This window comes from Denticeps clupeoides, chromosome 7 (genome assembly GCF_900700375.1).
Source record: "Denticeps clupeoides chromosome 7, fDenClu1.1, whole genome shotgun sequence".
NCBI classification, from domain to species: Eukaryota; Metazoa; Chordata; class Actinopteri; order Clupeiformes; family Denticipitidae; genus Denticeps; species Denticeps clupeoides.
The window spans coordinates 17,106,801-17,126,126 of NC_041713.1; the positions used below are offsets into that span (position 1 = coordinate 17,106,801).

The following is a 19,326-nucleotide window of genomic DNA, read 5'->3' on the forward strand; positions in this document are numbered from 1 at the left end:
TGTAGTGTTTCAGGTGCCATGGCCATGTTGCTCTGGAGCAGGTCTTCAGCTTTCAAAGCACAGGGGTATCATGACATATGCATTTTACGTTTGAATTGAATTAAATAAAATGATTTTATCTCGAATGATTTATTGAATGTTTTTTTGTATTTGAGGATGAATAGAATTTTCAATACTTTCTAATTTAATTTAAACATTTTGGTGATTTTAACATGTTTATATGGAATATATAAGAGTTTGTTCAATCTTGACTTATAAAATATATATTGTTAAAAATTTTTCTTAATGTCATTTGCAACAAAACTTTCAGATCTAACTCCAGTTTATGATTTTTGGATATGCTTTTCCTTTCATGCCCTTTCATAATGAATCTGAAGGACTCATCATTGTGGTTTGAGTGGCAAGAAAGCTTCCTCTGGTGGATAAAATCTACATCAATACCCTAAAGGTTCCACCTACCAGGAATCATATTTCCCATAGGAAAGCAGGTGCAGAACTATATGAGAAACCCAGATCACACAGCAACTATTCAACCTTCATCACCATTTACTTGGGTATTTACCATGCTTTTTTACAAACAAGTATAACTTATAAACCAACTCAAAACCACAAGTAGTGACAAATAAAAGCAATGTGAGCCATTTTCTCTACAATTCCTGAGATGTTTAGGGCCACCCACTGTTTCTGTGTTTTTCTCTCACAGGAGGAGCTGCGGTGAATGCAATGATGAGGAGTGATGCATGGAGTGCCCAAGGCCTGGGCTACCTACAGCTGGTGCCCTGGTTCAGACGGACCCCCGGGCCGTAATTCTGGAGACCTGAGGAGAGCTGACATGAATGGGGGACACAGGTCACGAACCTCAGTGGCTCTCGCCATTCTTACCACCTGAGTGACTGTGACTTGCTGACTCTTCTGATGAAATAAAACATAAGGAAAACACAATGCTCCAGCCAGAGTCTCCTACAATGTTCACCTTCCCCCAATATTTGTGTGTTCTAGTGATGTAAATTGATGCAGGTACAGGACAAAAATAAAGATAGGGAAAGACGAAATGGCCAAAATGGAAAAAGCTTCTGCCTCAATGCAGGCATCAGATCTTTGTCTTGCCAGTAAAAAGAGTTGACGTGCTGGTCAACATGCGTTCTTTATTTTTAAAAAACACCAGGGCAGGTGCTTAATGAGTACAGAGTGGGTCCAGAAGGGGGCTCGGAGGACCCTCCCTCCCAGTGGCACGCCCCAAATTCCTCGAGGCATCGGACGCATCATAAAAAGGCTTCTTCAAAACCAACTCCCTTAACCAGGACCACAGAGGGAATTTTTTTAAAACTTTGTCATTACATTTGGTAAGTGCTTTACAACCAATATAAATTAAAAGAAGAATTTCAATTTGCATACAGTCACAGAATAACTTATAAGGTAGTTTGGGGGATCTTGTATGATTTCCTTAGAATAAGGATAGTTTTAAAAATGCTTGTTTTTTAAGACTAGGTGTGTTTATTTTAACGTCTTAGTATCTTCAGTCAAAAATCTTTTGTGACCTTTAAATGTATCAAAATTTGCTCAACGTTTTAATCTAATATGAGTAAAGGTGTCCTCCCTTCCTCTACAATGAAAAAACACTTTCTGTGAACTGCATTACATGAGACTGAAGACACATCAGGAGTCTATATTTAACATCTTATGTTTATAAAAAAAATTGCTGAATAATTCAAGCTGATTCCCAGACCACTTAGTGTGTTATGAATAAAGGAGAAGACTTTATTCAAAGAAATGAAGGCAAGTTTGGGTAGATCAGCAGTGGAAATTGATGATAATACAAGACACAAATTTACCAATTCAGTCAACCTGTATATAGGTCAATAGAGTCATAATTTCTTTCTTTCTTTCCTTATGCATTAAGATATATTATTTGAAAAAAAAAAATCGACACTCAAATTTTTAAAACTTCTAGGGTACAAGTCCTGTTCATGATATTGCTCATTGAATCTTTGGTTTGAGTATATAAAGGAAAAAGATTTCCTTTATGGAAGAGTACGTAAAGGAAAAAAAAATATTCTGAGACCTTTACGAAATTTGGGAATCCTGACCAGCCTACTTTTCCTCTTAAACCCTTTGCACCAGTCCTTGTCTCTGTACCTTTGTTAAAAGGATGCAGATGAGTAATAATAAAGAGAAGCTGCCCATGGTCCAGATTGCGTTAGAGGTAATGGGGATGTTGTTAGTTTTCTGTTTGGAGTCAACTGTTCAATGGTGTCACCTCGAGGGGTTTTCTCAGCAAACTGCTTCCCAATCCCAGGAGAGTGAAGACCCCACCGGGGCCAGACTCAGTTGGGCAGGGCTTACAAACAGAAGGTATATATAAAGAGCTGGCCAAAAAGCAAGACATGTCTTGCCGGTCCCATCCGTGTCAGAGTGTTGTATTGCTTTTAAAACAGGACGAACATGGTTATTACTTTCTTCAAATCCCATTCTGCTCTTCGAGAAAAGGCCCCAGTGCCTGCCACAGTTCACAGATCAATTCGCCGCGTGACTGAGAGCTGTTTCCGTGTCCTTAAGTACTGCTGGGGACCGGGGTGGGGCCGAGCTGCTGCTGCTGCTGCTGCACCTCCTTGGAGGGCTTTATTCCCTCTGCAGAGAGAGAGCAGCCCACAGAGATCAACACAGTGCAGAATAACAGAAAAACAGCCGCGAGGCAGACACAACTGCTTTCCATTTGTGTCAATTCTATTCAATTAAAAATAACCCCCGAAACACAGCAGCTATTGTTGTAAAGGTAACTCACTTGCAACTTTTCATGTAATCATTATTGTACTCTTGTTCAAAATATTTGCCAGCTCTCAAACAGGCAAATGATGGCCTTCACAAATTCACAGAAAATCCCATTTGTTGTGAATTGAGATGGATACAGGCCCAATGGCAAGGGCAGGTTTTTTTTAACACAACAAGAACCCTAACACATGGTGAACTGAATGAACAGAACTAAAAGCAAGCCAGGACTTGGCTCAAACTTTGGCACATAAAGTACATTCACTGTAATAGTTACAGCACCATCATTACCATCACTGCCATTTGTTAAGTGTTGTTCTGCATTACCTACATTAGAACAAGACCTAAGCAGCATGGAAGACCCTACAGAGAGCTTCACTATGCAAAATCACTCCTCCAACCTCACCACGGCGACCATCAACTTCACTGGTGAAATGGTCAACGCCACCGCCCACCCTTTCAGTGTGTTTGAAGGGTGTGAATCAATGGTGGCTGGCATCCTATTTGACTTGACCATACAGATCTTTAATTTGGTCCTGGGGCTCCCTGCCAACATTTTGGTCATTGTCATTTTGATCAAGAACCGACGCGAACCCTCGACTTCAGACATTTTTCTTGGCTGCCTGGCCTTCATGGATGCTTACTTTGGCCTCATGGTCCCCATATCGTTCATAAATTTCTACCACTGGCAGAGCAAACAGGGCTGGCAAGCCCTGAAATTCTCTTATGGCGTGAAGGACACCAGTGGGCCTCTCTTCCTCTCCTGCATTTGCCTGGACCGCTTTGTGGCTGTCCTCTTCCCGATTGCTTTCGGACAGCTCAAGCACGCAAAGTACAGGGCCTGTTGCTCTGTGGTTGTCCTGTTGCTCATGTTCGCCTATTCTACAGCCAAAATGATTGGGGGCATTCCAAATTTTGAGAAGGTCTTCACTATTGAGGTCCTCGCCACATTTGCTTGGATGATTGTGTGCAATATTTCAATCTTGATTGCACTGAAGCGCTCAAAGGGGGCCGGGAAGGACGAGATGCACCCCATGAAGAAGAAAGCCTTCAAAATGGTGCTCTCCATCCTGGCCATTATTATATTCAACTACCTGCCACCAGTGGTGCTGTTCCCCTTCGAGGACCATTACCCCCCCGACGCGTTCCGCTGCTACGTGCAGCCGGTGGGCTTCGCCTTCCTGAACATCAGCAGCAGTTTTCAGCCCCTCATCTACCTCTCCCGCCTGGAGAAGGTGCCTTTACTCCCAGAGAGCCTTGTGAAGAGGCTCTGTGAATGTAACAAATCGAAGGAAACCCCTCAACCAGTTCCTGCTTAAAGACTCTCGGATATCTGATCCGTGAAGGTGATGAAGATGAAGAAAATGAATGTATATGGAATGGATGAGCAAGCATATATTTTTGCTTATTAAAATACTAACAATACCAACAATATCAATAAATTAGCTAGCTTACAGCACAGTAATGATAATGGAACATAAATGTTAGAGTCACATGACCTGTGTTGATGGTGGATCTGTGTTAAAATATATTGTTCCAAAATAACATATGAGTACACTGGTAGCAAAAGGGACAGTTTGCTGACACAGCAGGTAGCACCGTGGCCTCACACCTCCACAGTTGGGACTTTGGATCCCTGGATTTCTTCCACGTCATGTGCTTTAGGGGGATTGGTGGCAGTAAATTCGCTGTACGAGTGAGAGTGTGAGTGTGAATGAATGGTGCGTGTGAGTGGCGATGGGCTGGCGCCTCACCCAGGGTGAATCCCTGTCTTGGACCAGACATTTTTAGAAAGTGAGTCAGTGGGTGAATGCAGTGACTTTACTGCCATCTTGTGAACAGAACAGTTAATTACATTCTTTCACAATTTGATTTCGGCTTCATTTCTTTATTACAATGAAATAGACACTTTCTGAGGTATGAGCCTCAGAGGAATTTCAGCACCAGTGGAAAAGACAGGGAACACCTTCTCACTCAATTTGTGTCTAAACTTGTATATGAGACTTTCATCACTGGGGTCAGTGAATGACACCTCACCGCGGTTCCACTCGAGGACAACCCTCACCCTCTTTAGCTTTTTCCGCACCAGCAGCTGCGTTTCAGGGAAAGTCACAGCAATGTAACTCCCCTCCCGAAACCAAATGCACCACAGGCCGTTCGCTGGGCTGAGAGGAGAGAGCACCCCCTTCCTTTTAGCTGACTCCTTCACGACGCCCAGCAGCCAGGATCGGCTGCCGGCCACTTCCACCTCCCAGAAGTGTTTCCCCGAGTCAAAGCCCTCTGAGCCCAGCACCTGAAGGTACGTGTCGAACCTCTCAGGGTTGTCTGGGAGAGGTTGAGTCTCACTCAAAACCAGGCTGGTCAGATCACTGGATAATTTCAGCATGGGGTGAGCCGTGTTTGGGTCTAAAATCACAGGAGCTGGAGGACAGCGGGGATTTTAGAGCTCATTTAACTAATAAATTGGAATCAATCAGAAACACATGAACTCACAGTACTGAACAAGCCCCAGCATCTTCTTCCAAACATTGCAGTTGAGGTTCCCCATGTACTTTGTAACATCAATAAGCACTCCAGATGGATGCTCGGGGTCCTCCTTTGTGAACTCAGCCCTGCAAAAGTTGCATTATTGCCTGAAATTGACTATACAAATATAAGGTTCAAGAAGGAGAATGAAATGAAAAAATTCTAGACATACATCTTTGCAATTATTGGGTACTTCTGCAAAAGAAAAAAACAGAAGGTTACATATTTCAAATGTTACATGTAATGAGACGGCCATCTCCTCAGTGCTGCAGATCAATTTGAGACCATAAAAAGTATTTTTTCTCTGATCAACTCATGAGACTAAAATGAAATATTATGCTGTCAGATTTTAGATGCTGATAGACCTTCTACATAGACCTGCAGCAGTGAAGTTCAAATTAACAATCCATCCATATTCATATGAGAATTTCTATAGGAACAATTAATGAAAAATGAATGGCAACTAATGGCCCATTTGCATGCCAGTGATGCATTCTGGGCCAAAACTGATAAGGTAAATAAAGAATATCTAAATCAATTTTATTAGTTATCCTTGCTTTTTAAATGCATATTTACAAAATCAGAAATATTATATGGAAATTGCGTCTTGAGACACTGCAGTACCTACATGACCATTCATTTCTCCGGGGTGGTAGTAGCCTAGGGGGTAACACACTCACCTATGAACCAGAAGGCCCAGGTTCAAACCCCACTTACTACCACTGTGTCCCTGAGCAAGACACTTAACCCTAAAATTGCTCCAGAGGGACTGTCCCCTGTAACTACTGATTGTAAGTCGCTCTGGATAAGGGCGTCTGATAAATGCTGTAAATGTAATGTAAAATGACCCACCATGATGCACAAAAAAAACTAACCATCAGAAATGTCAGGTCATCTGTCTTCATTTCCTGCTCTATGAGGTTGATTGTGTCTGACAGTGCCTTGATCATTCCCTCAATTTCTTCTGTCCTCATTTTAAGCAGCTCCGTTTTCTTTCTCTCTTCCTCCCTCAACTCAGCTATCATATGAGCCTCTTCATCTACCAGGAACTGATGAAGCTTTCGAAACTCATTTTTCATGAGGTCTTCCGTGACCTGACACTGGCTCTGAAATGTTTTAAAAATGAAGTGCTTTATTAGTGTTTAACCAACATCTGTCAACTCAACAATTTGTGTAATTAAGTGAATTTATAAAAATGCACTTACAGTACAGTGCTTAGCTGTTTGAACACAGGCCTCTTTGCTCTTGGTCAGAATTTCCAGTCTTGCATTCAGTGGCTTTAATGCCTTCCCCAGCTGCTCCTGAAAGTCACCAACAGATCAACTGCATCACCACACACCTATCATTTCTCCAAAATTCTGCTGCATTGTGTCTCAACAGTAAAAAAAATGAGAGGTTTTTGAAGGGCATAAAAATGGGGAACCAAGGTGATTTGATGGCTCAAATCAACCGTTGATTAATTTCATTACTGCAGTAATAACAGTACATACACAGTACACAGTACACAGTAGTTAAATAACAGTAATTCAGGCCAATGAAGAGCTAAAACGATTTAATGATTTGGATTTGTGATTTGTCTAATATTATTGATAATTTACTAAATTAATTATTGGAAATATCTACAATGCATTTTACCTCTTAAATTCAAACATAACAACAACATTTCTTTTCTCTCCATTGTATTTTTTGCTAAAAAAAAACAATCTGACTATAACTTCAAGTATACAAAAAAGATTAAAATGTTTATTTTGTTAACAAGATTACCTTCTGAAATACCCATGATATATTCAAGATATTTATGAAATCCTACGTGTCACATGTAATGGAAATACATTCTGATTGCAGGACAGATTTATTATTTCTGATTTTTATCATGAATATCTGTACCTTATGGAGATGAACAGCTTCCTCAGTTGAGCAGAACTTGTGGCCTTTATGCTCTTTGGTCAGGCAATCTACACAGACTGGATATCTCTCATCCAAACAGAAGAGTTTGAGTTTCTCATTGTGCAGCTTGCAGAGTGGCTGGCGGGGTGCGCTGCTCTCCCCCTGTGATCTGCAGTAGGCCTCACAGAGGTTCCTCAGAGCCAGGTTAATGGGAGGTTTCTCCACCAAAGACTTGCATCTACACAAAGGACACGGCTTGCATAGGTTCTCCTTCCAGTAGTCCTGCAGACAGCCTTGACAGAAGCTGTGGCTGCAGGAAAGGACCACTGGCTCTTTAAAAATGTCACAGCACACTGAACAGTGGAGATCATCTTCTGGTAGAATCTTGGCTGCCATGTCTTCAAATACAAGCAAAGCTGCAGCATTAGCATTCTCCTCACAAAATGCCGTCTCCACCGATGCAAGCAGAGCAACAAGGTGAATTTATGAACCAAAAACATGTCAGTTACAGCTGTGGGTAATTTCCACCGATTAAACACCGTAGAAATTCATAAACACGGGTTACCTTCTGTTGAAATGACGTATTTTGTCTTCCATCCAAAGCTAATCTGAACTGTGCCACCACACCTTACCTGCTCTTCCTCTTTTACTTTGGGCTCCACCTCCCTCTGTTTTTGTGTGTAATCATGATCATCACCAAAGTTAAATCACTGTTGGACCGGTCCATCATGTTCTTCCACATACCTGAAAATGTCTGAAATGGGTGAAGAACACCCAACTGCCTTGGTATGTAAAAACATACATTTGTTCATTTTCCACCATTTCTGAATAAACCAAAAGAAATTGGGAATTGGGAATTGGGTGTGTGTGTGTGTGCGTGCGTGTGATTGCAGGGTGATTTTTCATTTTTTGATGATGTATGATTTTTCATACATCATGGTCCGCATGTGAGAAGTTGATAGGTGGAATACCAGTTTTACTCTGGCACCACTTCTCTATACAGGACAAGATTTTATTCTGTTTATTATTTGCAGTTTGATATCTTTTTAAGGTAAAGAGAATCAACAAATCACTTACATTATTTACGTAACTTGGTTGTATTATTTGGCAAGCTATTATTTTTCCTTAGACTAGTGCTCAAAGCCCCTAGTTAGCAAGCTAAAGGCGACAGTGGCAAGAAAAAAGTCCCTGAACATAGAATTAGAAAGAAACCATGTGAGGAACCAAGGATCAGTAAGAGCAACCCATCCTCCTGGGTTGGGTCAGCACTAGATAAATTACATTACATTTCTTACATATATTTTGGTGGCATAGCGGTTAAGGAAGCGGGTCCGTAATCAGAAGGTTGCCGGTTAGAATCCTGATCCGCCAAGGTGCCAATGAGGGGCCTCTGAGCAAAGCACCGTCCCCACACACTGCTCCCCGGGCGCCTGTCATGGCTGCCCGCTGTTCACTCAGGGTGATGGGCTAAATGGAGGACAAATTTCACTGTGTGCTGTGCTGCTGTTTTTTTTTTTTTTGTTTTTTTTAGCATGTTATAAGTTAAATGTATCAATAAATAACTTGCATAAATATATTGATTATTTGGCACATAAAAATTTTATAAGGAATTTATAAAAAAATAATTAATCCAAAACGAATTGTGGCTAAGTGCATGCTATCGTTTTAGAAAGAAATAAAACGATTTCATTACTGAACCTATTTTATAATATTTATCATTTGGCTCATGTAATTATTTCTTGTGTAAAAGTAATCAGTTTTGTTTTGTTGATTATTATTACAGAAGAAATACAAGCAATTCATCCATCGTGTGGCCAGCCTTGTATGTTTCAACAGGACAGTCAGGTTCCCCCACGTATTGGCTCCTCTTTGAGAATAGCGTTGAGAGACAAGTTGATTAAATCCATGATTTCCTTTGTTCGGAGACCAGGGCTGTGAGAGTCTCTTTTTACAAATGTTCTGTAGGTAAAACTTGCTATAATATGCACAGTCTATGAAAGGGTGTGAAGATGTTTTTTTTATTCAACACACGCTAATTTTAAGCTGCTGGTATAATACTTCAACATTTGGGATCTGGCAACACTGGTCAGTTGCATGATTTGTCTGGGTTCCATCTTGGATCAACTGTCTGAAGTCTGTGAAGGCCTTAGTGACCTTATGAGAAGACAGTTCTCCACTGTTAACAAAAGACAATTATTGCATTTTTGTCGGTGACAATTTCACTTAACACGCTACTTTTAGAAACAGAATGTCATATTCTGGAACATATATTCATATAAAATGTAATTAAAACTAATAAGAGTGCTAGCGTCACAGCGGTGCTAGTGCTAAATGCTAGTGTCAGGGATTTTGTCAGGGATTGGTGCAGGGCAGGAATAGAAGGACTCAAACGCACGACTAACATCACCCCACAAAGTCAGGTTTGTGACAATCTCAGATGTCCTGGGACAGGCAAAGGAAGGCTGTATAAAATATTAACTGTAATGGTGCCACAGTTTATGCAATATATTTAAAATTAAAAATGCAATAATGAAATTATACCTTTTAAAACTTGTCCTAATGTTGTAGACGGGTTTCTCCTGAAGAGTTTCTATAACACTACAGTAGATCAGCTATACAGGAAAATTGATTGATTATTGAGCATAAATTTCACAAGTTATAAAGATCACATCACATCATTTAATAAATTTAAATAAATGTGATTAGTTCATTGTTTAGTTATTGCACAATATTTCTGAATGACAGTAATTTCTTAAATAATCTCACAAACGCTTTCCCATAAACTGAGAAAATGAATGAAAATATTGAAATATTAAATATTAAACATATTGTGCAGTCTCTTTGTCCAGGGCCATGAACAACTTCACCAGTTTCATCCACCAATTCATTGCTGCAAAATTATTTTTTTTCTTTTTTAGCAGCGACAATAACACACCTTCAAGATCCGGCAACACAAATTCCCAAATTCCTTAAATGGTACACTGTTATAATAAATGTACAGTATGCTGCCATCTATTGGCAGCATCTACAGTGCATTCAGAAATTATTCACAGCGCACCACATTTTATTATGTTACAACCCTTGTTCCAAAATGTCTTAAATTAATATTCTACACATTAATTCAATGTGTAGAATGTGTATTAATTAAAGTTCTACACACAACACCCCATAACGACAATGTGAAAAAAGTTTACTTGAGGTTTTGGCAAATTGACCAAGAACCCGATGTTCACCCTGTCAGACGTCCTCTGTGGACAGAGGAGAACTGTCCAGAGGGACAACCATCTCTGCAGCAATCCACCAATCAGGCCTGTATGGTATAGTGGCCAAACAGAAGCCACTCCTTAGTAAAAGGCACATGGCAGTTCACCTGGAGTTTGCCAAAAGTCACCTGAAGGAAACAAATTTCTTTGGTCTGATGTAAATGCCAGGTGTCACATTTGAAGGAAACCAGGCACCAGGCCAATACATCCCTAAAGTGAAGCATGGGCATCATGCTGTGGGGATGTTTTTCAGCTGCAGGAACTGATAGACTGGTCAGGATGGAGGGAGAGATGACTGCAGCAATGTACATATTATGAAATCCTGGATGAAAACCTGCTCCAGAGCACTCTTGAACTCAGACTGGGGTGACGGTTCATCTTTCAGCAGTACAGGGTTTTGATTGAACATCTCTGGAGAGATTTGAAAATGTCTGTGCATCGACGTTTCCCATCCAACCTGATGGAGCGTGAGAGGTTCTGCAAAGAGGAATGGATGAAACTGACCAAGGAAGAGGCTGTAATTATTTTTTGTTAATACATTTGCCAAAACTTATAGTAAACTTTTTACACAATGTCATTATGGGGTTTTGTAAAAAATTTAATTTATTCCATTTTCGAATAACACTGTGGCACTGGATGCACTGTACGTTCATGGTGACTATTCAAGCTTTAAGCATTCCATGTAGTAGACACTATAGTTGGCACAATTCTTAATGGGTCTTCATTTTGTGTGTAAAAATATGGAAATATGTCCTCCACAAATGTATGTGTGAAAGTGAATAAGATGGTTACTTCAGTCGGGTCACTAAAGGAAACCTCCCCCCTTTCCCAGTCCAGCTTCACTCGAATCCTTTGGGGTTTCCCATGGACCTCCAGGGCTGTTGGAGGTGAAGTCATTGCCCTGAAAACTCCATCCCTCAGACACATCGTCCAAAACCCGTTCTCAGGCCTGGCAGAGATCTCTTCATTTCTCTTTACTGAGCCGTAGGCCACGCCCAGGATCCAGTCGTTGTTGCCCTCAACCTCCACATCCCAGTGATGTGTTCCGGAGTTGAAGCCTGTGGAGCCCAGCACCTCGGCACTCATTCGGAACCGCTGGGGGCTGCTAGGCAGGCTGTGGGTGAAGCTGCTGTAGTGCAGCGCGGTCAGGTTGTCTGACAGGGTCAGGCAGGGGTGTGCCGTGTTTGGGTCAAGAGTCACAGGAACTGAGTAGAAGGAAGAACATGCATAAAGGGCAGTGGTGGCCAAGTGGTTAAGGAAGCGGCCCCGTAATCAGAAGGTTGCTGGTTCGAATCCCGATCTGCCAAGTTACCACTGAGGTGCCACTGAGCAAAGCACCGTCCCCCCACACTGCTCCCCGGGCGCCTGTCATGGCTGCCCACTGCTCACTCAGGGTGATGGGTTAAATGCAGAGGACAAATTTCACTGTGTGCACCGTTTGCTGTGCTGCTGTGTATCACGTGTGACAATCACTCCACTATTTTAAAAAGAGGTTAAGGTCATGTTTTAAAATATTCATATCTTCATGACACTGACCCACTGTAGTCACTTATGTGTCAGATTTATTTGTGTAAAACCACAAAAAGTAGGCTAGAGTAGTACCGTAGACTACAGTTTGAGTGGAAAATGTCACATTCATCCATGAGGAGATTCAAACTTCTCTTTCTAATGCAAGAATAGACTGATTAGATTTTGGTGATCGAAGGTCAGATGTCAGAGTGACTGATTATTATCTACACTGTTACCTGTGGTGAATGATGACCAAATCCCATTAAACACATGCTGATTGGTTTTACTGATATTGACCTGTAGATGATTGACTTAACAACTTTTCTGTTCTTCTGTGCTTGTCAGTAAAATGACAAACTAAGGACAGAATCTTGGTCTTAGGACAGTATTAGGACAGTATTATCAGTGATACTTCACACTTCACCAAATAACTACCCTTAATTCCCCTATTACTAAATCATTCTAAAACTTAATGAGGTAACTAAATGATTTATACTAACATAATAGCCACTGTGGTTTATTTTCACAACACTTTACCCCCCTCTAGTGTCTGTGTGTTATACTCACAGCATGGAACCTCGTCCTGCATCTTTTCCCACACTCTGAAAGTCAGGTTTCCAAGGTGTTTGGCCTCGTCTATCAGCAAGCCTGGGGGCGTCTCTGGTTGTGGCTGTGATCTTTCAGCTCTGCGTGAATACAAGTCATTATTCTCCTGATGTCATCGAAAATAGAAGTCAGATAGAATAGAACCTGGAAGAGTGTCTTGCGCGTACCTTTCCATCAATGCTTTGAAGTTCTGTAAAACAGAGATTTGAAGAAGTTACTACTCTGAACTTGTCCAAAATCAATGGGAGGAAGGGCTGTTAGTATTGGAAAAGGAAACATCTGCACCTACCCGAACTACAGTTAGATCATTAGCAGCCATGTGCAGGTCCATGGTTTTTATGGTCTCTGAAAGTGAGTTTATCCTCGCAGTAACATCCATGGCTGTCTGTAAAACCCCCTGCATCTTCTCCGCTTCCTCTGTTTTCAGTGCTGAAAGTCTGGCATTCTCCTCTTTAATCAAAAACTCATGAAGCTTCAAAAACTCATCCTTCATACGGCCCCCTACTGTGCTGGCCTGGCCCTTGAATGCAAATATATTGTTAAAATAGTATCATTTGAATGACATTTGAGATTCCTGACAGGGTCCCTGCCATTACCTTAATATGTTCTAGAGCAGCATTCAATGTTGATTTAATGTGGGAGAGGTCACCAAGCTCATCCTGCAAAGTCTTCAATGCCGTGGACAGTTCAGCCTGCAAAGAAAGCGAGTTTTGATTATTTAGCTGACAGTCTTATGTGGAGTGATTTTGAATTCATTAACAGAAAACATTATTGAACACTTTCAGTGGAATCCTGCATCTCAGGACCATCTGGACCCATTCTGTGAATTCGTGTCAAATATTTCATGTGACATGTACTCCATGTAAGAGTTACTGCAAAATGGCCATGGCTCAGATTCCAGTTGCACCAAGAGGATCAAATGTGGTCAAAACAGCTGAGTGTGCAAAAGGAAGATTTATTGAACATTGAATTTGGGGGTGAGGGGTGTGACCCATTTAACACTATCTTTGTGCTTGTTGAGCATCTAATTTCAGAACAACACTTTTTACCTCGGGTCATGACAAAGTGAAACAAGAAAAAAGAATATTTAAGAACATATGAACATTAGTGAGGTGGGGCACTGGAAAAGGGAAAAGCTCGGCTTTTAGTCTGTCTTCCTATTCATCACAAAGGTACTCCTTGGTCTTTTTGGTTCAATCAGCCTGATCAGCTCATGTTCTTAAATACAAGAAGGCCTGTTACGCAAATCTGTTAGGGCATTAGCATAACAGATCACTGGAGGCATAAAAAACGCCCCAGACTACAATTCCTTCACCACCCTTCATAGTCTTTAAAATGCATTTAATATGCACCCTGTCACCTACCAAAAATAGATGCAGTCAACACAGACTGTTAGATTAAGACGTGTGATTTGAAACAGAATCTTCCATAGGATTATATGAGCTTGGTTCTGAATGCTGTGACTATGAGGTTGACACATTACTCAACGATCACTTGCAAGAAACTTTCTTTAGTTGTTTCAAGATGCTTTCACTGAGAACAACATTTTCACTGAGAACATCATTTGACTGAGCAGGTCTAACAGGGCAGCATTTGAACAAAGTAACACCCAGCCCATTAGTATTTCAGTATTGGGCAATAGAAATTGCTGTTCGCTTGACTTTATGCATCAGTTAGCGATGGGTGGGGCTGAAACAAATAAATGGGCTGTAAATGTCAGCACACCATAGAAAAAAGTGTCATGTATGACTCTGTCAGTCCCATCGTGATCACCATACTATCAATTAGTTGATAGTTGATGTTCCTGAAGTTGGTTTATCATCAGAATAAACAAATGAAAAAACAAATTTAATGAACTTGATTGTAGTCTGAACGTCACTTTTTGACAAGATTAGGACCTTAAACACAGGGGGAAAAAGGATCCTTTTGACACCCTTCTGACCCCATAAACTCAGAAGTCTGGCTAAGTGTGGAAAGCTAAAAAAAAATTAGTTACACTCAGAGACATTTTCCTCACTGGTTCCCCGTGTCAGATGAAAAGTGTGAGTATATGAGATTCACTGTATGCTTTCAGACTGGTTAAATATTACACGTTTTAGGCAGGCCACAGACAGAGGACTTTTGAGCACCAAATAAGGTCCCCCCGCCCCCCCAAGGAATGCTGATTTACGCCTTTGCATACTTTGGAATTTGTCTGCTTTATTGTTTTTTTCCGCCAATGTGCCCTGTATTAAAACAGGCCAGAAAAGCAGCTTTCTGTTAGCCTGTGGTTCTAGTTCCACAAAAGGCTGAGAATATACACAAACACATGCGAGATATATTTCACAAAGTGACAGCTTATCGGCCCTAAAAGAGTATCTCGCGTCTCACTCACCCTACAATCGGTAGCAGTTTCTTCCAGGGGTGCACAGTCATGGCCTCTGTGCGTCTTGGAGGTCTGGCACACCACACAGATGGGCTGGTTGTCTTCTTGGCAGAAGAGCTTGAGCTTCTCCCCGTGCTGGAGGCAGAGCTGTATTGGCTCTGCTCTGGCCCTTTGGCTTCTCTTCTGTACAAAAGCCTCGCAGAGGTTCTTCAGCGCCAGGTTGGTGGGAGGATTCCGCTTTGACGACCTCCTCCTGCATACTGGGCAGTCGCGGGACACCGAAGTCGCCCAGAACCGCTGCAGGCAGCCTTTACAGAAGCTGTGGCTGCACAGCAACAGGACGGGGTCCCTGAAGACATCACAGCACACGGGACAGCAGAGGTCCTCCTCAGGAAGCGAAAGACTGGATGACATGTCCTTAAGCTGCTGCTTTTTAGGCGCCTTTGCCCTGCACTGCCCTGGATTTTCTACTGAGGCAGTCTATTGTTTTGCTAAACGACCCCTCCTCTGTTCTGCTTATCTCAGTGCCTCAGAAAGCAGTTGCAGCAAAGCCAGAATGACAACATTGTCAGCTTGAGTAGAGAAACGGGAAGTCAAGCATGATTGGTGCAGAGGTATTGTAATCGCGTCCTGTCGATTAGTCTGGTGCCTGAAATGGCATCGTTCATGCGCCGGCACCGCTGTGTGTGTGTGTGTTTGTGTGTGTGTGTGTGTGTGTGTGTGTGTGTGTGTGTGTGTGTGTGTGTGTGCGCGTGCATGTGCATAGTTCTGCATTGTTTCCTGAAATGGCACAGAGACTTTGAATATTGCATAGTTATCCAGAGTGACTTAAATTACAGTCACCCTGGAGCGGCATAGGAGTGAGGGTCTTTCTCAGGAGCGCCAAACTCCAAACTAAACCAAAGTAATGACAAAAAAAAGAAATTAATTCTCCATACATTCAACAGTCTCAAAAAACACACAAACTCTAATCTTTTGTTTGCAGTTCATCCTGCATAGAGGGGGAACTTTTCAGGATTAGAACATACGAAAACACCAAAAGTGAAGTAACTGGCTGATTCTGTAGATTCTGTAGGCTTTATGCCAAATGTTAAATGGCCAAGAAGCAAGTCAAACTGATGGTGATGTGTGAAGTAGATGTCATGTTCTCTGGACAGAGTATGGTATCTTGTGCCTTATTAAATATAACTTGTGCAAAATGCCTGAGCTGAAAGTGATGCCACCTCTTTTCAGTATTTGGACGTGACTTGCCACATTCCAACACCAGACATTCTGACTCAATAGGGTGGTAGTAGCCTAGTGGGTAATATATATACAAGCCTATACACCAGAAGACCACAAAGTCCCAGGTTCAAACCCCACATACTAACATTGTCCCTGAGTAAGATAGTAAACCCTGAGTGGCTCCAGGGGGACTGTCCCTGTAACTACTGATTGTAAGTAAATGCCTGAAATGTATATGTGTGTGTGTGTGTGTGTTTTGTATGCAACATAAATGAGGCAATGCTACATACATTTATTGAAGTGTCCATCAATGTCATTGCGTGGTGTAGTAGACGTATTGAATTGAATAAATTCACTGACAAGGAAGGTTTCTGATGACAGCCATCATTTTGTGTGTTGGAGATCAGGATAGAATTTTAAACAGCTTACTACAGAAAACGTATTAAGACGGTAAGGCCTGCACAGACTGGAGCCCAAATAGCAGCATCCTATCCGGTGTCTCCACGAGCTCAGGGACCTCCTCTCTCTCCTCCGGTCCTTGGTTACCATGACGATGACGTCAGGTTGCACCACGGCGACGGTCCAGTGGCAGAGTGGGGGGCGGGAGTAGTGTCTGTCCGGGAGGGGAGCGGGATCATTCCGGAGCCTGGAGCCGCCGCCTCTGCCTGTTCCCCGCGCTTCTGTGACACCATGCGAGAGATCGTGCATCTGCAAGCCGGCCAGTGCGGCAACCAGATCGGGGCGAAGGTAAGACTACAATAAAATTGTAGTTCAAACGAGTTAAAAAAAAAAAGATGAATAGTTGCACGGGGTGATGCTGCTGCTGCGCTGGAAGAGCGAAGATGGAGTCCGCCCTGTTGGAATGTTCCAGAAAGCCCGTGCAGAATGGTGATAATGGTGGACGATTAAAAAGCGGGTCCTTCGTGGCGGTGACACTCGCAGCAGCGACGGACAAAGAGCAAAGTGCTCCGGCAGGTGGAGAAGCGCCGGCTCCACGATGACCCCGACGCCGCCGGGTGGGGGTCTGGTTGGGGTTTTAATTCACGTCATGGGATCATCTGCGTTCATTCTGAATGCGATGGTGAAAAACCCCGTCGTTACCCACCCTTACCCCAAGTACCTTTTTATAATAAATTAAAACGTATATTTTTATTTATTACGAAGATTATTTTTTAAGGACCCCACCCCCTTCGACATGAATTAACTCATTCATTCCTTTCAATTCAGTTCCAGTTTCCATCAGTGGTGGACTGTCTGGGCTACACAGCCTACACTGTTTACCGTGCGTTAACAAAAGCCAGTGGGCCAAATAAATCTATACCGAACGGTGCAAAAATGACTCCCGGTCTGGTGTGCTCCACCCCTTTCCTCAGTTCTGGGAGGTCATCAGCGATGAACATGGCATCGACCCCACTGGGACCTACCACGGTGACAGCGACCTGCAGCTGGACCGCATCAGCGTCTACTACAACGAGGCCACAGGTCAATAAAATGCATTTACATCATTTACACCAACATTGTGCGGGAAAATGGCCACCATGAGGTTCGGGTGTTTCGTTTTTACTGGCGTGTTTTGTTTTTTTTTCCTCCACAGGAGGGAAGTATGTGCCCCGAGCCATTCTGGTAGATCTGGAGCCAGGGACCATGGACTCCGTGCGGTCTGGGCCCTTTGGCCAAATCTTCCGACCTGACAACTTTGTATTTGGTCAGCAGAAGTTTACATTTTGCATAAAAAAAACTGCAATAAAATTGGTCACCTTTCCATTCATGCACATGCTCTCATTATTTGTCACAGGCCAGAGTGGAGCTGGAAACAACTGGGCCAAGGGCCACTACACGGAGGGGGCCGAGCTGGTGGACTCTGTCCTGGATGTTGTGAGGAAAGAGGCCGAGAGCTGCGACTGCCTTCAGGGCTTCCAGCTCACCCACTCCCTGGGCGGCGGCACGGGCTCCGGAATGGGCACCCTCCTCATCAGCAAGATCCGCGAAGAGTATCCCGACCGCATCATGAACACCTTCAGCGTCGTGCCTTCCCCCAAAGTGTCCGACACCGTGGTGGAGCCCTACAACGCCACGCTGTCCGTTCACCAGCTGGTGGAGAACACCGACGAGACCTACTGCATCGACAACGAGGCTCTTTACGACATCTGCTTCCGCACGCTGAAGCTGACCACGCCCACCTACGGCGATCTCAACCACCTGGTCTCCGCAACCATGAGCGGAGTCACCACCTGCCTGCGCTTCCCCGGCCAGCTCAACGCCGACCTCCGCAAACTGGCCGTCAACATGGTGCCCTTCCCTCGTCTCCACTTCTTCATGCCCGGCTTCGCCCCCCTCACCAGCCGCGGCAGTCAGCAGTACCGCGCCCTATCCGTGCCAGAGCTCACCCAGCAGATGTTCGATGCCAAAAACATGATGGCCGCCTGTGACCCGCGCCACGGCCGCTACCTCACCGTCGCGGCCGTCTTCCGCGGGCGCATGTCCATGAAGGAGGTGGATGAGCAGATGCTCAACGTCCAGAACAAGAACAGCAGCTACTTTGTGGAGTGGATCCCCAACAACGTGAAGACCGCCGTCTGCGACATCCCGCCACGCGGCCTCAAGATGGCCGCCACCTTCATTGGCAACAGCACGGCCATCCAGGAGCTCTTCAAGCGCATCTCCGAGCAGTTCACCGCCATGTTCCGGCGCAAGGCTTTCCTGCACTGGTACACCGGCGAGGGCATGGACGAGATGGAGTTCACCGAGGCTGAGAGCAACATGAACGACCTGGTGTCCGAGTACCAGCAGTACCAGGACGCCACTGCTGAGGAGGGCGAGTTCGAAGAGGAGGGCGAGGAGGAGGTTGCCTAAGTCCTCACCCCACCACTGTTAGGAATGAGAAGAGTGCTTTTCCACACATGCTTACTCACATTTTGTAACATTTTGTGTGGTTTTGCCAGCTTGTGAACATTTTTTTCATTGAACTTTGTGTTCTTTTTATGTTGTGAATGCACCACCTCATTGTCTTCTGACCTGTCCTCATTGCAAGTGAAACTAACTGTGAAGCCTTCAGATATGAATAAAGGCTCGTTCTCTCACATTATTTGTGTCTCTCGCTTGTCTTTTGCAATGAGAGTTTACATAATCTATTGATTTCCAATGATTTGTATGGCACCGTAGGCAATGAAAAAATACATA

General features: G+C 43.3%; 4 protein-coding genes across 5 annotated transcripts; 2 read left to right on the top strand and 2 right to left on the bottom strand.

Moving 5' to 3' along the window:
- Window positions 1-1,311: 1,311 nt before the first annotated feature.
- Window positions 1,312-4,297, top strand: LOC114794076 (G-protein coupled receptor 183-A-like). The gene is made up of 2 exons (XM_028986373.1): window positions 1,312-1,343; window positions 3,103-4,297. Exon 2 carries the CDS (start codon window positions 3,120-3,122, stop codon window positions 4,083-4,085), a length of 966 nt encoding a protein of 321 aa, XP_028842206.1. The 5' UTR covers window positions 1,312-1,343; window positions 3,103-3,119; the 3' UTR covers window positions 4,086-4,297.
- LOC114794074 (zinc-binding protein A33-like) lies at window positions 3,167-7,829 on the bottom strand. 2 transcript variants are annotated; one of them, XM_028986372.1, is made up of 7 exons: window positions 7,745-7,829; window positions 7,180-7,629; window positions 6,498-6,593; window positions 6,168-6,398; window positions 5,465-5,487; window positions 5,260-5,378; window positions 3,167-5,187 (listed from the first exon to the last, which is right to left on the bottom strand). In XM_028986372.1, exons 2-7 carry the CDS (start codon window positions 7,573-7,575, stop codon window positions 4,658-4,660), a joined length of 1,395 nt encoding a protein of 464 aa, XP_028842205.1. In that variant the 5' UTR covers window positions 7,576-7,629; window positions 7,745-7,829; the 3' UTR covers window positions 3,167-4,657. The 2 variants fall into 2 exon arrangements, with proteins under 2 accessions (XP_028842205.1, XP_028842204.1); XM_028986371.1 differs by having other exon boundaries at window positions 3,168-5,187; window positions 7,180-7,577; window positions 7,745-7,815.
- A 2,613-nt stretch (window positions 7,830-10,442) lies between these two features.
- Window positions 10,443-15,440, bottom strand: LOC114794097 (tripartite motif-containing protein 35-like). Its single transcript, XM_028986426.1, has 6 exons — window positions 14,932-15,440; window positions 13,154-13,249; window positions 12,847-13,077; window positions 12,725-12,747; window positions 12,519-12,637; window positions 10,443-11,647 (listed from the first exon to the last, which is right to left on the bottom strand). Exons 1-6 carry the CDS (start codon window positions 15,334-15,336, stop codon window positions 11,112-11,114), a joined length of 1,410 nt encoding a protein of 469 aa, XP_028842259.1. The 5' UTR covers window positions 15,337-15,440; the 3' UTR covers window positions 10,443-11,111.
- A 1,319-nt stretch (window positions 15,441-16,759) lies between these two features.
- Window positions 16,760-19,231, top strand: tubb4bl (tubulin, beta 4B class IVb-like). Its single transcript, XM_028986427.1, has 4 exons — window positions 16,760-16,893; window positions 17,520-17,628; window positions 17,741-17,851; window positions 17,942-19,231. The coding sequence occupies exons 1-4, from the start codon at window positions 16,837-16,839 to the stop codon at window positions 18,997-18,999; spliced, it is 1,335 nt and encodes a 444-aa protein (XP_028842260.1). The 5' UTR covers window positions 16,760-16,836; the 3' UTR covers window positions 19,000-19,231.
- The last annotated feature ends 95 nt before the right edge of the window (window positions 19,232-19,326 follow it).

Coding starts and splice junctions, on each gene's coding strand:
- LOC114794097 (XM_028986426.1), bottom strand. CDS start 15,336: ATGTCATCCAGTCTTTCGCTTCCTGAGGAGGACCTCTGCTGTCCCGTG. Junction 13,250..14,931: donor AAACTGCTACCGATTGTAGG/GTGAGTGAGACG, acceptor CTTTCTTTGCAG/GCTGAACTGTCCACGGCATT. Junction 12,748..12,846: donor ATGATCTAACTGTAGTTCGG/GTAGGTGCAGAT, acceptor TCTGTTTTACAG/AACTTCAAAGCATTGATGGA.
- LOC114794076 (XM_028986373.1), top strand. CDS start 3,120: ATGGAAGACCCTACAGAGAGCTTCACTATGCAAAATCACTCCTCCAAC.
- LOC114794074 (XM_028986372.1), bottom strand. CDS start 7,575: ATGGCAGCCAAGATTCTACCAGAAGATGATCTCCACTGTTCAGTGTGC. Junction 6,399..6,497: donor AAACAGCTAAGCACTGTACT/GTAAGTGCATTT, acceptor AAAACATTTCAG/AGCCAGTGTCAGGTCACGGA. Junction 5,188..5,259: donor GCTGGGGCTTGTTCAGTACT/GTGAGTTCATGT, acceptor GCTGTCCTCCAG/CTCCTGTGATTTTAGACCCA.
- tubb4bl (XM_028986427.1), top strand. CDS start 16,837: ATGCGAGAGATCGTGCATCTGCAAGCCGGCCAGTGCGGCAACCAGATC. Junction 16,894..17,519: donor GCAACCAGATCGGGGCGAAG/GTAAGACTACAA, acceptor CCCTTTCCTCAG/TTCTGGGAGGTCATCAGCGA. Junction 17,629..17,740: donor CTACTACAACGAGGCCACAG/GTCAATAAAATG, acceptor TTTCCTCCACAG/GAGGGAAGTATGTGCCCCGA.